General features: G+C 46.9%; 1 protein-coding gene across 4 annotated transcripts in view; it reads right to left on the reverse strand.

Annotated features, from left to right (window-relative positions):
- Nucleotides 1–15305, reverse strand: part of LOC144670140 (annexin A2-like) — a 31906-nt gene that overhangs the window by 9037 nt on the left and 7564 nt on the right. For all 4 annotated transcript variants that reach the window (XM_078532605.1, XM_078532606.1, XM_078532607.1 and 1 more), the window contains exons 3-6: nucleotides 14481–14568; nucleotides 12440–12534; nucleotides 10049–10162; nucleotides 1419–1509 (exon numbers count right to left, since the gene is read on the reverse strand). In XM_078532605.1, the coding sequence (XP_078388731.1) occupies nucleotides 1419–1509; nucleotides 10049–10162; nucleotides 12440–12534; nucleotides 14481–14568 (388 nt within the window). The remainder of the gene's footprint in view (nucleotides 1–1418; nucleotides 1510–10048; nucleotides 10163–12439; nucleotides 12535–14480; nucleotides 14569–15305) is intronic.

Below are 15305 nucleotides of genomic sequence, written 5' to 3' on the forward strand. Positions count from 1 at the left end.
TGTTTAACACTCTGGTTGGTCCCCAATGGAGCACTGAGTTCGACGCTGGGGCATAGTCCCTCAGGAAGGATATGGAGTGGGGAGGGTGCAGCACTGATTAACCAGAATAATACCGGGGCATAAAGGGTTAAATTGTAAGGGCTGGTTACACAGGCTAGGCTTGTATTCCCAGGCCTGAAGCCTCCTCAGTGAGATGGAAGCTCTTAATAAAAAGATTTCTTTTTTCAGCTTTATAGTTACACAGCATCAACCAAGCAGGGAAAAGCTTCATAGAAGCATTGCGTAATGGTAATAACGTTGAGCTAGCACAGCGTGACATGAGGTGTGCGCTCTCCTGAGTGCCCTCTGCACTGGTTCAGTTAGATTTAGTGTAGTTATGGGAAGGATCTGGGAGGCTATATTCAGTGAGCTTCCACAGGGCTCAGGATTGCATCTCTTGCTGTTCCTCAATCATTCCTGGATCAGCCATTTAGACTTAAATACAGCGGACATAATTAGGAAGTTTGCAGATGATACAAAAATTCTCCGTGTGGTTGATACTGAGCGAGAAAGCTGTAGACTGGGCAGGAGGGTATCAATGAAGGGTCAGCGTGCGGAACCGTGACAAGTGGAGTTCAATCTGGTGACGTGTGAGGTAACGTAGTTGGGGAGGGCTAACAAGACAAGCTAAATAAGGACATTGAGAAGCCTAGGGAAACAGAGGGACACTGGAGCAAACGTTCACAGACCCCTGAAGGTGGCTGGACGGGTAGTTAAGGAGGGATATGGGAGACTCACTGTTATTAGCCATGGTACAAAATATAGGAGCAGGGAGGTTAGTTAGAACTGTGTAAAACATTCGAATAAAAGCAGATGCTGGAAATCTGAAATAAAAACAAAAAGTGCTGGAGAAATTCAGCAGGTCGGGCAGCTCTTGTGGAGACCGAGACAGAGTTAATTTTCGGAACTCTGTTCTGAAGAAATCAAATCGGAATCGAAACGCTAACTCTGTTTCTCTCTCCACAGATGCTGCCAGACCTGCTGGGGTTTTCCAGCGCTTTTTGTTTTCATTATTGTATAAAGCATTAGTTAGACCACAGCTAGAGTACTGCGTACAGTTCTGGTCACCACATTACAGGAAGGACATGACTGCACTAAGAGAGGGTATGGAGGGGGCAAACAAGGATTCTGATGAAAGGTCACAATCTAATCTGCTAATATTGCTTCTCTCTCCGCAGATACTGTTTAGCATTTTCTGGGTTTATTTTAGATTTACAAAGATGTTGATCTGGAGAACTTTAGCGATGATGAAAGATTGAATCAGCTGAGTTTTTCTTCGTAGGATCAGAGGAGGCCGAAGGGAGATTTAATTGAGGTGTGTACAGTCACGACGGGCCAAGATAGGGGTGGGTGCTTAAAGGAGATTTCTCCTCACTTACGCTCTTGATAAGCCTTGTTCATGTCCTGAATTTGCTTGTTTGTGCGAGAGCACAAGATCTCAATCAGAGTGGCTTCGTTGGTTCCCAGGCCCTGTCAAAAGAAGAATTTAAAACCCATTTCCTTATTTTTTGTGAAAAATATTCAAGCAGTTTTACAAGTTCAGCAGCTGGGTTTATACTGAGCAGAAATTGTAAACCGTTTACAGCTCACAACAGAATTTCAACACATGGAAAAGATTTCGGGAGACTGATCCATGGGATCTTCCTGTGCCCAGTAACACCGGTGCCTCGCAGGGACCAGCACATTCATATTTGCCCCAAATTTCAAATCCATCTCCCGCAGCCACAGCCAACAGCCACCAGATGGCGCATTGGGCACTGGCTCACTGCCATTCACTGGGGCTGATTACAGTGAGAGGCACCAAACATCAGATCTCACTCCCCCAGGTAAACAACTAAAAAAATTCATCATTTGTAGCATGTTCTCCCAACCTTGCAATAGTAAAAACTGTATCACCAAGATAGAAAATGGCTTGTTTCACACAACCGTGCTGAATGGATCACTAAGGCAGACAGCAATGAGCTGATGTGAGTGTGATGAGGGAGTGTGGCAGTCTGTGTGTGCGAATGTGTGTTTTTGAGTGTGAATGTTGTGATGTATTCCTGTTGTGAGGTATGATCCGGACATCTTTGCATCTGTTTCTATTTACATATTCCACCCAATATACACTCTTGTGACGTACGTGTGTGCGTGTGTGTGTTTGTGTGTGAATGAGCGTGAGCGAGTGTGTATGAGTATGTGAGAGTGAGCGTGAATGAGTGTGTGCGAGTGAGTGAGTCAGTGAGTGAGTGAGTATGTGAGAGTGAGAGTTATGGATGTGTGTGAGTGTGAGTGAGAGTAAGTGTATGAGTGTGTATGAGTATGCATGGGTGTGAATGAGTGTGAGAATGTGAGTGTGTGTGTAAGTGAGAATAAGAGTGTGTATGACAGTGTGCAAGTGTGCATGAGTGAGTGTGAGAGTGAGTGTGTGAGGGAGGGAGTGAGTGTATGTGTGTGAGTATGAGTGTATGAGTGAGTGTGACTGTGTGTGTCTTAGCACCTGAATGTGTGAGTATGAGTGCAAGTGTGATTTTGCGTGTATGTGTGTGTGCGTGCGTGTGAACATGTGTGTGTGTGAGTGAGTGAGTGAGTGTGTGAGCAGGATTATATACGAACATATGAACAAGGAGCAGGAGTAGGACATTCAGCTCCTCAAGCCTGCTCCACTATTTAATAAGATCATGGCTGATCTGACCTGAAATCTGCAACCCACCTACCCCCGATAACCTATCACCCTCTTGCTTACCAAGAATCTATCCACCTCTGCCTTAAAAATATTCAAAGACTCTGCTTCCACCGACTTTTCAGGAAGAGAGGTCCAAAGACTCACAACACTATGAGTGGAAAAATTTCACCTCATTTCTGTTTTAAATGGGTGACCCCTTATTTTTATACAGTGAGCCCCCAGTTCTAGAGTAGGTGAGAATGGGTTTGGGGTGGGTTTGGTGTGGGTGAGAGTGGGTTTGGGGTGGGTTTGGTGTGGGTGAGAGTGTGTTTGGTGTGGGTGAGAGTGGGTTTGGTGTGGGTTTGGTGTGGGTGAGAGTGTGTTTGGGGTGGGTTTGGTGTGAGTGAGAGTGGGTTTGGGGTGGGTTTGGTGTGGGTGAGAGTGTGTTTGGTGTGGGTGAGAGTGTGTTTGGGGTGGGTTTGGTGTGGGTGAGAGTGTGTTTGGGGTGTGTTTGGTGTGGGTGAGAGTGTGTTTGGTGTGGGTGAGAGTGGGTTTGGGGTGGGTTTGGTGTGGGTGAGAGTGTGTTTGGTGTGGGTGAGAGTGTGTTTGGGGTGGGTTTGGTGTGGGTGAGAGTGTGTTTGGGGTGTGTTTGGTGTGGGTGAGAGTGTGTTTGGTGTGGGTGAGAGTGTGTTTGGGGTGGGTTTGGTGTGGGTGAGAGTGTGTTTGGGGTGGGTTTGGTGTGGGTGAGAGTGGGTTTGGGGTGGGGTTGGTGTGGGTGAGAGTGTGTTTGGGGTGGGTTTGGTGTGGGTGAGAGTGTGTTTGGGGTGGGTTTGATGTGGGTGAGAGTGTGTTTGGGGTGGGTTTGGTGTGGGTGAGAGTGTGTTTGGGGTGGGTTTGGTGTGGGTGAGAGTGGGTTTGGTGTGGGTGAGAGTGTGTTTGGGGTGGGTTTGGTGTGGGTGAGAGTGTGTTTGGGGTAGGTTTTGTGTGGGTGAGAGTGGGTTTGGTGTGGGTGAGAGTGGGTTTGGTGTGGGTGAGAGTGTGTTTGGGGTGGGTTTGGTGTGGGTGAGAGTGGGTTTGGGGTGGGTGAGAGTGGGTTTGGGGTGGGGTTGGTGTGGGTGAGAGTGTGTTTGGGGTGGGGTTGGTGTGAGTTTGGTGTGAATGAGAGTGTGTTTGGTATGTGTTTGGGGCAGGTTTGGTGTGGGTGAGAGTGTGTTTGGGGTGGGTTTGGTGTGGGTGAGAGTGTGTTTGGGGTGTGTTTGGTGTGGGTGAGAGTGTGTTTGGTGTGGGTGAGAGTGTGTTTGGGGTGGGTTTGGTGTGGGTGAGAGTGTGTTTGGGGTGGGTTTGGTGTGGGTGAGAGTGGGTTTGGGGTGGGGTTGGTGTGGGTGAGAGTGTGTTTGGGGTGGGTTTGGTGTGGGTGAGAGTGTGTTTGGGGTGGGTTTGATGTGGGTGAGAGTGTGTTTGGGGTGGGTTTGGTGTGGGTGAGAGTGTGTTTGGGGTGGGTTTGGTGTGGGTGAGAGTGGGTTTGGTGTGGGTGAGAGTGGTGTGGGTGAGAGTGGGTTTGGTGTGGGTGAGAGTGTGTTTGGGGTGGGTTTGGTGTGGGTGAGAGTGTGTTTGGGGTAGGTTTTGTGTGGGTGAGAGTGGGTTTGGTGTGGGTGAGAGTGGGTTTGGTGTGGGTGAGAGTGTGTTTGGGGTGGGTTTGGTGTGGGTGAGAGTGGGTTTGGGGTGGGTGAGAGTGGGTTTGGGGTGGGGTTGGTGTGGGTGAGAGTGTGTTTGGGGTGGGGTTGGTGTGAGTTTGGTGTGAATGAGAGTGTGTTTGGTATGTGTTTGGGGCAGGTTTGGTGTGGGTGAGAGTGTGTTTGGGGTGGGGTTGGTGTGGGTGAGAGTGTGTTTGGGGTGGGGGTTGGTGTGGGTGAGAGTGTGTTTGGGGTGGGTTTGGTGTGAGTGAGAGTCTGTTTGGGGTGGGGATGGTGTGGGTGAGAGAGTGTTTGGGGTGGGTTTGGTGTGGGTGAGAGTGTGTTTGGGGTGGGGTTAGTGGGGTGAGTGTGTGCTTGGGGTGGGTTTGGTGTGGGTGAGAGTGTGTTTGGGGTGGGTTTGGTGTGGGTGAGAGTGTGTTTGGGGTAGGTTTTGTGTGGGTGAGAGTGGGTTTGGTGTGGGTGAGAGTGGGTTTGGTGTGGGTGAGAGTGTGTTTGGGGTGGGTTTGGTGTGGGTGAGAGTGGGTTTGGGGTGGGTGAGAGTGTGTTTGGGGTGGGTTTGGTGTGGGTGAGAGTGTGTTTGCGGTGGGTTTGGTGTGGGTGAGAGTGGGTTTGGCATGGTGAGAGTGTGTTTGGGGTGGGTTTGGTGGGTGAGAGTGTGTTTGGGGTGGGTTTGGTGTGGGTGAGAGTGTGTTTGGGGTGGGTTTGGTGTGAGTTTGGTGTGAATGAGAGTGTGTTTGGTATGTGTTTGGGGTGGGTTTGGTGTGAGTGAGAGTGTTTGGTTTGTGTTTGGGGCGGGTTTGGTGTGGGTGAGAGTGGGTTTGGTGTGGTTGAGAGTGGGTTTGGGGTGGGTTTGGTATAGGTGAGAGTGCGTTTGGTGTGTGTTTGGGGTGGGTTTGGTGTGGGTGAGAGTGGGTTTGGTGTGGGTGAGAGTATGTTTGGGGTGGGTTTGGTGTGGGTGAGAGTGTGTTTGGGGTGGGTTTGGTGTGGGTGAGAGTGGGTTTGGTGTGGGTGAGAGTGGGTTTGGTGTAGGTGAGAGTGCGTTTGGTGCGTGTCTGGTGTGGATGAGAGTGTGTTTGGTGTGGGTGAGTGTGTTTGTGGTGGGTTTGGTGTGGGTGAGAGTGGGTTTGGGGTGGGTTTGGTGTGGGTGAGAGTGTGTTTTAGGTGGGTGAGAGTGTGTTTGGGCGGGTTTGGTGTGGGTTTGGTGTGGGTGAGAGTGGTTTTGGGGTGGGGTTGGTGTGGGTGAGAGTGTGTTTGGGGTGGGTTTGGTGTGGGTGAGAGTGTGTTTGGGGTGGGTTTGGTGTGGGTGAGAGTATGTTTGGGGTGGGTGAGAGTGTGTTTGGGGTGGGTTTGCTGCGGGTGAGAGTGTGTTTGGGGTGGGTGAGAGCGTGTTTGGTGTGGGTTTGGTGTGGGTGAGAGTGTGTTTGGGGTGGCGTTGGTGTGGGTGAGAGTGGGTTTGGTGTGGGTGAGAGTGGGTTTGGCGTGGGTGAGAGTGGGTTTGGCGTGGGTGAGAGTGTGTTTGGTGTGGGGTTCGTGTGGGTGAGAGTGGGTTTGGGGTTGAGTTGGTGTGGGTGAGAGTGTGTTTGGGGTGGGGTTGGTGTGGGTGAGAGTGGGTTTGGAGTGGGTTTGGTGTGGGTGAGAGTGTGTTTTGGGTAGGTTTGGTGTGGGTGAGAGTGGGTTTGGTGTGGGTTTGGTGTGGGTGAGAGTGGGTTTGGGGTGGGTTTGGGGTGGGGTTGGTGTGGGTGAGAGTGGGTTTGGGGTGGGTTTGGTGTGGGTGAGAGTATGTTTGGGGTGGGTTTGGGGTGGGGTTGGTGTGGGTGAGAGTGTGTTTGGGGTGGGTTTGGTGTGGGTGAGAGTGTGTTTGGGGTGGGTTTTGTGTGGGTTTGGGGTGGGTTTGGTGTGGGTGAGAGTGGGTTTGGGGTGGGTTTGGGGTGGGTTTGGTGTGGGTGAGTGTGTTTGGGGTGGGTTTGGGGTGGGGTTGGTGTGGGTGAGAGTGTGTTTGGGGTGGGTTTGGTGTGGGTGAGAGTGTGTTTGGGGTGGGTTTTGTGTGGGTTTGGGGTGGGTTTGGTGTGGGTGAGAGTGTGTTTGGGGTGGGTTTTGGGCGGGTTTGGGGTGGGTTTGGTGTGGGTGAGAGTGTGTTTGGGGTGGGTTTGGTGTGGGTGAGAGTGTGTTTGGGGTGGGTTTTGTGTGGGTTTGGGGTGGGTTTGGTGTGGGTGAGAGTGTGTTTGGGGTGGGTTTTGGGCGGGTTTGGGGTGGGTTTGGTGTGGGTGAGAGTGTGTTTGGGGTGGGTAAGAGTGTGTTTGGGATGGGTAAGAGTGTGTTTGGGGTGGGTAAGAGTGTGTTTGGGGTGGGTTTGGTGTGGGTGAGAGTGTGTTTGGGGTGGGTGAGAGTGTGTTTGGGGTGGGTTTGGTGTGGGTGAGATTAAAGCAATGAGCCTGAAAATTCCTTCTCTGTGACACTTCCTGCACAGGCATTTTGAGTTGGAACTGCTTCTGCAGGATTCTAACCCTGTAAAACCTGTTGGAGCTTTTCACTGGGTCTTTAACCCCCTCTCCCATGGGGGGAGGAGGTTGGGGGTGTGGGGGGGTTGGGTGGTGAGTCTTGTGCTACTTATCGCTCCCAATATTCCGTGCACCCTAGTATTCTCTAAAATTACCACCTGGTTCCCACATGCCCTCCAAATTTGTTTCGAGCCCCCCCATTAGCACTAGTAAATTGGCCAACAAGGAAATTGCATCTGGCTTAGATTAGATTTTGTCTGATTTTTACATCAGCTCCAATTTCCTGCCTTTGTTTTGACATTGTTATCCAACAAACACATGAATTAGGAGCAGCAGTGGGCCACTCGGCCCCTCAAGCCTGCTCCACCATTCAATAAGATCATGGCTGATCTGACTGTAGCCTCAACCCCACATTCCCGCCTACCCCTGATAACCTCTCACCCTATTGCTTAGCAAGAATCTATCTACCACTGCCTTAAAATTATTCAAAGGCCTATTTCCACTGCCTTTTGAGGAAGAGAGTTCCAAAAACTCACAAGGAAAACATTTCTCCTCATCTCTGTCTTAAATGGGAAACCCCTTATTTTTAAACAGTGACCCCTAGTTCTGGATTCTCCCATAAGAGGAAACATCCTCTTCCTGCCAAAATGGACAAGTTTACATTTGCCCACATTATACTCCATTTGCCAGATCTTTGCCCACCCATTTAACCTAGCTATATCCCCTAGTAGCCTCCTTATGTCATCTTCATGATTTACTTTCCCAGCTATCTTTATTGTCAGCACATTCAGCAACTATACCATCTGTCCCTTCATCTAAGTCATTTATATAAATTGTAAGAAGTTGAGGCCCCAGCACTGATCCCTGTGGCACACCAGTCATTACATCACGCCAACCAGAAAATGACCCAATTATTCCTACTCTGTGTTTCCTCTTAGCTAGCCAATTTTCTATCCATGCCAATATGTTACCCCCTACACCATGTGCTTTTACTTTCCACAATTACCTTTGATGAGGCACCTTATCAAAAGCCTTCTGGAAAGCTAAGTACAGTACATCCACTGGTTCCCCTTTATCCACAGCACATGTTACTTCTTCAAAGAACTCCAATCAATTGGTTAAACATGATTTCCCTCTCACAAAACCATGTTGAGTCTGCCCGATTACCATGATGATTACCCTGAATTTTCCCAAGTGCTCTGATATAACACATTTAATAATAGCTTCTAACATTTTCCCTATGACAGATGTTAAGATAACTGGCCTGTGGTTTCCTGCTTTCTGATTCCCTCCGTTTTTGAATAAAGGAGTTACATTCACTAATTTAAAATCCAGTGGAACATTCCCCGAATCTAGGGAATTTTGGAAAATTAGAACCAATGCATCAACTATCTCACCAACTACTTCTTTTAAGACCCTGGGATGAAGTCAATCAGGGCCCAGCGACTCGTCAGCCCACAGCTCCAACAATTTACTCAGTACCACTTCCCTGGTGATTGTAATTTTTCTGAGTTCCTCCCTCCCTTCCATTTCCTGATATGCAGCTATTTCTGGGATGTTACTTATAACCTTTATGGTGAAGACCGATGCAAAATACCTGTTCAATTCATCTGCCATCTCCTTATTTTCCATTATTAATTCCCCAGGCTCACTTTCTATAGGACCAAAGCTCACTTTCCTAATTCCTTTCTTTTATAGAAAGTCTTTGTATTTCTAGTTAGTTTTCTCTTGTACTCTAAGTTTTTCCTCCTTATTAATCTTTCAGTAATTTTTTACTGTTTTTTATGTTCATTTCAATCTTCTGACCTGCCACCCATTCTTGCGTAATTATATGTTACTTCTTTAAGTCTGATGCCATCTTTAACTTTTTTAGTTAACCACAGATGGTGGTTAACCTCCCCTTGGAATTTTTCTTTCTCGTTGGAATGTATCTATTCTGTATATTCTGAAATAGCCCCTTAAATGTCTGCAACTGCATCACTATTGACAAATCCCTTAAACCTCATTTGCCAGTTCACTTTAACTAGCTCTGCTTTCATGCCCTCATAATTGCCCTTATTTAAGTTTAAAATTCAATCATATTATGGTCGCTGCTACCTAGGGCTGCTTTCACTATGAGGTCATTGGCTAATCCTATCTCGAAGCACAATACCAGGTGTAGTATAACCTGCTCACTGGTTGGCTCCAGAATTTGCTGTTCTAAGAAACTATCCCAAAAACGTTCTAGGAACTCTTCATCTATGCTACCTTTGTCCATCTGATTTTTCCTGTCTATATGTAGATTAAAAACCCTCATGATTATCATTGTACCTTTCTGACAATCTCCCATTATCTCTTCCCCTATACTCTGTTCTACTGTGTAGTTACAATTAGGGGACCTGTACACCACTCCCACAAGTGACTTCTTGCCTTTATCATTCCTCATCTCAACTCAAACCGCTTCTACATCCTGGTTTCCTAAACTTAGATCATCTGTCTCTATTGTGCTAATACCATCATCAATTAACAGAGCCACCCCTACAGCTTCCTGTCCTTCCCAAATGTAATATACTCTTCAATATTTGGGGCCCAATCTATGTCATCCTGCAGCCATTTCTCTGTAATTGCTATCAGATCATGCTTATTTATTTCTATTTGGGCTATCAGTTCATCTGTTTTGTTTTGAATGCTATGTGCATTCAGATACAGAGCCTTTAGGTTTGTCCTTTTATTATTTTTGTAATTCTAGCCATCAATCTCAATCTGGAAAGCTCCAATTGACCTACAGTCTTAACAGTATTGTTTTAGGGGCAGAGAGTTCCAGGTTTTCAGTACCCTCTACATGAAGAAGAGCTTCCCGACATCACCCCTCAATGGCCTGGCTCGAATTTTAAGGTTCTGGCCCCTTGTTCTCAACTCCCCCCAGCAGAGGAAATAGTTTCTCTCGATTGAATCCTTTAATCATCTTAAACACCTCGATCAAGTCACCTCATAATCCTTCTAAACTCTAGGGAATACAAACCTGTCCTTGAATTCCACCAAAGCCAATGGGCCCAGTATCAGCAGAAGAAGAAGGAATTTCGGGGGGTGGGGTGGTGATGGAAGCCTCAGGGCAGATAGACCTCACCTCCCAATTTCAATCCTCCCCAGTGACCCCATCCAAAATCCTCCCCGTCTGCCGGTTAAATCCTCACCTTGATGGCTCCCCTGATTTCAGAAGCATCGTACTTGGCTGGAGTCTTCATCAGCCCCAAGATGACAGACCTCAGAGGTTCAGAGAGGCCAGAGTGCAGCGCATCCTCCAATTTCTGCAGGTACAAACGGTCAACAATCATCATTCAGCCTCATCTGCTCACACCAGGGGTGGGGGCGGGGGAGACTGGCCCCCTTGTGACTTCTATCAGGTCAGTAAACTATAGGGACATCGAGAGAGAGAGAGAGAGTAGGGGAAGATACTCGCACTGTACTGAGGAAGTTTATACCTTACAGGGAACGAGCTCTGAGCTAATAGAAGGGACAGCAGAGATTCACACAAGAGACAAGCTGGGGAACCAGTCACTGTTGGAGTTCTGAGTAGAAATTTTGAGGCCAGAGTTCTTGTACAGAAGAAATCCCAGAAAAGTTTTAGAAATATGCAGGTGTATGACAACAACTTATACTTATATAATATATACACTGTACATTTATACAGTGTTATACATCCTGGTAAATCTCCTCTGCACCCTCTCAAGGGCCCTCGCATCTGCCCTGAAGTGTTGTGACAAGATCTGGACGCAATATTCTAGTTGGGGCCTAACCAGAGCTTTGGAAAGGTTCAGCATAAGGTACCTGCTTTTGGGCCCAATGCCTCTATTTATGAAGCCCAAGATGCCATATGCTTTGCTAACCATTCTCTCAAAATGTCCTGCCCCCTTCAGAGGTCTATGCAAATGAACCCCAGGTCCCTCTATCCCAGCACACTCTTTAGCACTGTGTCATTAATTCTATATCGCCTCTCCCTATCCCTTCTGCCAAAATGCATCCCCTCACACTTCTCTGTATTAAATTTGATTTGCCACTTTCCTGCCCACTTTGCTAGCCTAATCTGTCCTGTCACAGTCGATTAGTCTCATCCTCACTGTTTGTCATTCCTCCAAGTTTGGTATCATTGACAAATTTTGGAATTTTACTCTGTGTACCAATATATGACTATGACAAGATGAATGAGACATAGTCTGTTCCCTCAAACAGTGTGTCGATGAGATCGGGTCACTGCTGGGCACAGCAGATATCATAGGGACACTGGAAGTTAGAAACTTTCCATCCAAACATAACTGCTTAGGAGGGCAGCCCTTGTAATAAAAGGTGAAGCAAGCGGCAATGAACCATCAGAGAGCTCATGACTTCACAACATGCAGTGTCCATCCCCTTCAGTGCCGATATGTTCAGCGCTGGAGCCTCTCTGATCCGATAACAATAACCTGTAAACTGCTGCTCAGGTCACCCAGCTCTTCGCTATTAGTCAGAGAGGAATCAGCAGAACCTTGATTAAACTGGTCAGAGTTTTGGTGTTTTTCTCCAACACAGAGTCAGCCTGTTGGCCCACTGGTCTCTGCCTGTCTTTGTGTTCTACACCCTCCTCCCAATATCCATCTCTTAAACTCTTGGTTAGTGTGTCAGTTCAAACAGCTGATGTGACAGTCAATTCCACCTTCTCACTAATTCAGCCTTTGAGGCTGCTGACGATGTATTAGGTTTTGGCTGCTTCTGCAGCACAGTGACATTAACTGATGTGACATCAGCACTCCAATATCATTTTAGAGTTAAATTTAATCCATTAACCTGGAATTAATGAACTTCAGATTAACCCTCTGCTTTTTCTGATGTGAAAAAATTCTGTTCCATCTAGCTGGGATTTTTTGCCACTTCATCACATTCCTCCATCTTCCCATTCTTCCCTCCTCCCCATTCCTCCCTCACACCCATTCCTCCTCCTCCATTCCTCCCTCATACCCCACTCCTCCCCCTCTATTCCTTCCTCATACTCCATTCCTCCCTCCTCCCCTCCATTTCTTCCTCTTTCCCCATTCCTCCCCCTCTATTCCTCCCTCACACCCATTCCTCCTCCTCCATTCCTCCCTCCTCCCCCTCCATTTCTTCCTCTCCGTATCCCTCCTCTCCATTCCTCCCTCCTTCCCTCCATTCTGTCCTCTTGATTCCTCTCTCCTCCCCTCTATTCCTTCCTCTCCATTCCTCCTCCTCTCCATCGCTCCCACCCCCATTCCTCCCCCCCCACCCTCCATTCCTCCAGCCCATCCCTCCCTCCCCTCCATTTCTCCCTCTCCATTTCTCTTCCACTTTTCCCTCATGCTCCCTCCATTCTTCCTTCTGCCTCTTCATTCTTCTCCCTTCTCCCCATTTCCCCTGTTTTTCCTTCCTGTTCTGTGCTAGGAAGACTCGATGCGCTGAGTCTTGTCTGACCTTTGAACTTCCCACGACCCCTCACACCCCTCCCCCCACCCGTGCTGGCCAGTCACGAGGATATTTCAGATTCTGCACATTCACCTGATGGAATGTGGAATGTTCTGCTACAAATAGGAACTCACCTTCTTTGCTTTCCTTTCATACATGAAGGCAATATCCTGTCTTTGTGCATTGCTACGCCGGGTCAATATATCAATGATGGTGTGTTCGTCAACACCTAGAACAGGGACAGAATATTACAGTTTGAGGTCACTATATCAGGAGTTTCACTAAGCTCTACAAAACAGGGCTGAGATCACGACCTCAGGACATCCTAAAGCCCCTTAAGCACCCGCAGCCGTGAATGGTTTATTTTAACAACTGCAAATGTACACTTTACCTTCTACCCTCCTTACGCTTACCTAATTAATATCTCAAAACTACTATACATCAAAGCACACAGACTAGCTGGGTTTAATCCAATGAAGACACAAACGGACACACACATAGACTCAGACCCCACTAGAACTCTATTATAAAATAATTTCCAATAACATTATTACATCTCCTTGACATGTAGCCACTGTTGTAATGTAGAAAACATGGAAACCAATTTGCGCACAGCAAGCTCCCACAAACAGCAACAAAATAATGAGCCGATATTGCTGACAAAAAAGAGACATCCTGTCAAAGCTTTTCATCTTGCACTCATCAGGACAGATGCAAGAATACCAAATTTCAAAGGGAACAACAAGTTATACTGCATGAGCAAAAGGGTGCCGATTGGTTGGCAAGTGGAAATAATTGGTCGAGGCGATGCCATGGAGAATGCACCAGGGAATAGAAAGGTAATTGCAAGGGCATGAAGACATTTGGCTAAAGTGAACTGGGAATAAGGTTAAGGGGTAGACATTTAAGGGGATATTTCATAACATTCAGCAAAGATACATTCCAGTGAGAAAGATAAACTCTAGGAGATTAATGCACCATCCGTGGTTCATTAAGGAAGTTAAAGATGGTATCAAATTAAAGAAAAAGCATAGAATTCTGCAAAGATTAGTGGCAGGTCAGAAGACTGGGCAGAATACAAAACCAGCAAAAATCGACTAAAAATGCAATAAGGAGAGGGAGGGAGAAATTAGAGAATAAAGGTATTTAAAAATATAAAAACAGATAGAAAGAGTTTCTACAAATGTTTAAAAAGGAAAAGTGTAACTAAATTGAGCATTTGTCCTTTAGAGAGTGAGTCTGGGGAATTAATAATGGGAAATAAGGAAATGGTGGAAGCATTAATCAGATATTTTGTGTCTGTCTTCACTGTAGAAGACACAAATAACATCCCAGAAATACTTGTAAATCAAGAGGTGAAAAGGAGGGAGGAATTTAAAACAGTTACAATCACCAGGGAAAGGGTACTAGAAAATTATTAGAACTAAAGGCTTACAAGTCTCCAGGATTGGATGGACTTCATTCTAGAGTGTTAAAAAGAAGTGGTTGCGCAGATAGTAGGTGTATTGGTTGCAATTTTCCTTTGATTCTAGAAAGGTCCCACTGGATTAGAAGATAGCAAATGTAACTCCTCTATTCAAAAAGGAGAGGGACAGAAAGCAGGGAACTACAGGCCAGTTAGCCAAACATTTGTCTCAGGGAAAGGTGCTAGAATCTATTACTAAGGAGGTTATAGCAGGGCATTTGGAAAATCTTAATGCAATCAGGCAGAGTCAACATGGTTTTGTGAAAGGAAATCATGTTTGATTAATTTATTAGAGTTCTTTGGGAAAGTAGCACGTAAGGGGGATGGGGGAACCTGTAGATGTGCTGTACTTGGATTCCCAAAGGGCATTTGATAAGGTGCCACATCAACGTTTACTACACAAAATATGAGGAAAACGAGAGAACAGATGAGGGCCTCAGTTTAACATCTCATCCAAAGAGAGTCGACTTCCTCAGCCCTGGCGCTGGGGGGAGTGTTGAGCCAGGATAGTGCTGCTCCAATCTGTGAACTACACCTTACTGACAATGTGGTAAGTGTGAGGTGGAGACTGGGCCATGCTGATACCCGGAGCCAGCGCAGCATGAACACTCTGCACTTTGAAGGAATTAACTCTGAATTGTGATAACAAAGAACAATTCTCCACCAGCGCAAGCTCGTTCTCAGCACAAACCCAAAACCGCAAAGCTCACCTTTGGTTTTCAGCGCTCGTTCCAGTTCCGTTGCATCAGAATCAGCATTAAAAGCAGCATAGGGTTTCACCGTTGCCCCATTGGCAAGCTGAAATACAAGAGCAGATTTAAACCCCTCTGCCACAATCCTCAGAATCCTCTCATTCCAATCCTAGGATTTCCTCATCACACTCCTAGGAATCCCATCGCCACAATCCTGGGAATTCCTTCACTACACTTCCTGGGTGTCCCCTCATCCCAATTCTGGGATTTCCTCATTACATTCCTAGAAATCCCACCACAATCCTGGGAATCTCCTCCACCACAATCCTGGGAATTCCTTCACTGCAGCCCTGGGTGTCCCCCTCAGCCCAATCCCGAGAATTCCCTCATTACAATCCTGGGAACTGCACCTGCTACATTCCTTCGAATCTCACCCCACTCCCAATCCCAAATTTCCCACCAGACTAGTTGCTTTCATTGATCGATTCCGGAATAGATTGTCTACTCTCCAGGATTTCCCTGGAGTCACCAGGAATTAAAGGATCAATATTCTGGACACTGCTGGAGGAAAAAAACACTGCGGCATAAAACATGTATTTTATTCATTTTCTTTGAACAATTCTGTTGTTTAATCATTAAAATGTCGGAAATGGGAGACAACACTGTTTGACTGTTGGTGGCAAATCATTCAGTCGGGTAACAAGGGGTCTGCTCACTTTCCAATCAGTGAGGAAGCACAAAGATGGACAGGTTGGGTGTCCAATGGCAACAGCGCGACATTGAGAAGCAAGCCATTGGAGGCGGGACATCATTTTAAAATGCTTCAGGAATCCGCCCAACCAG

Source organism: Cetorhinus maximus, chromosome 30, assembly GCF_964194155.1.
Source record: "Cetorhinus maximus chromosome 30, sCetMax3.hap1.1, whole genome shotgun sequence".
In the NCBI taxonomy this organism is placed as follows: domain Eukaryota; kingdom Metazoa; phylum Chordata; class Chondrichthyes; order Lamniformes; family Cetorhinidae; genus Cetorhinus; species Cetorhinus maximus.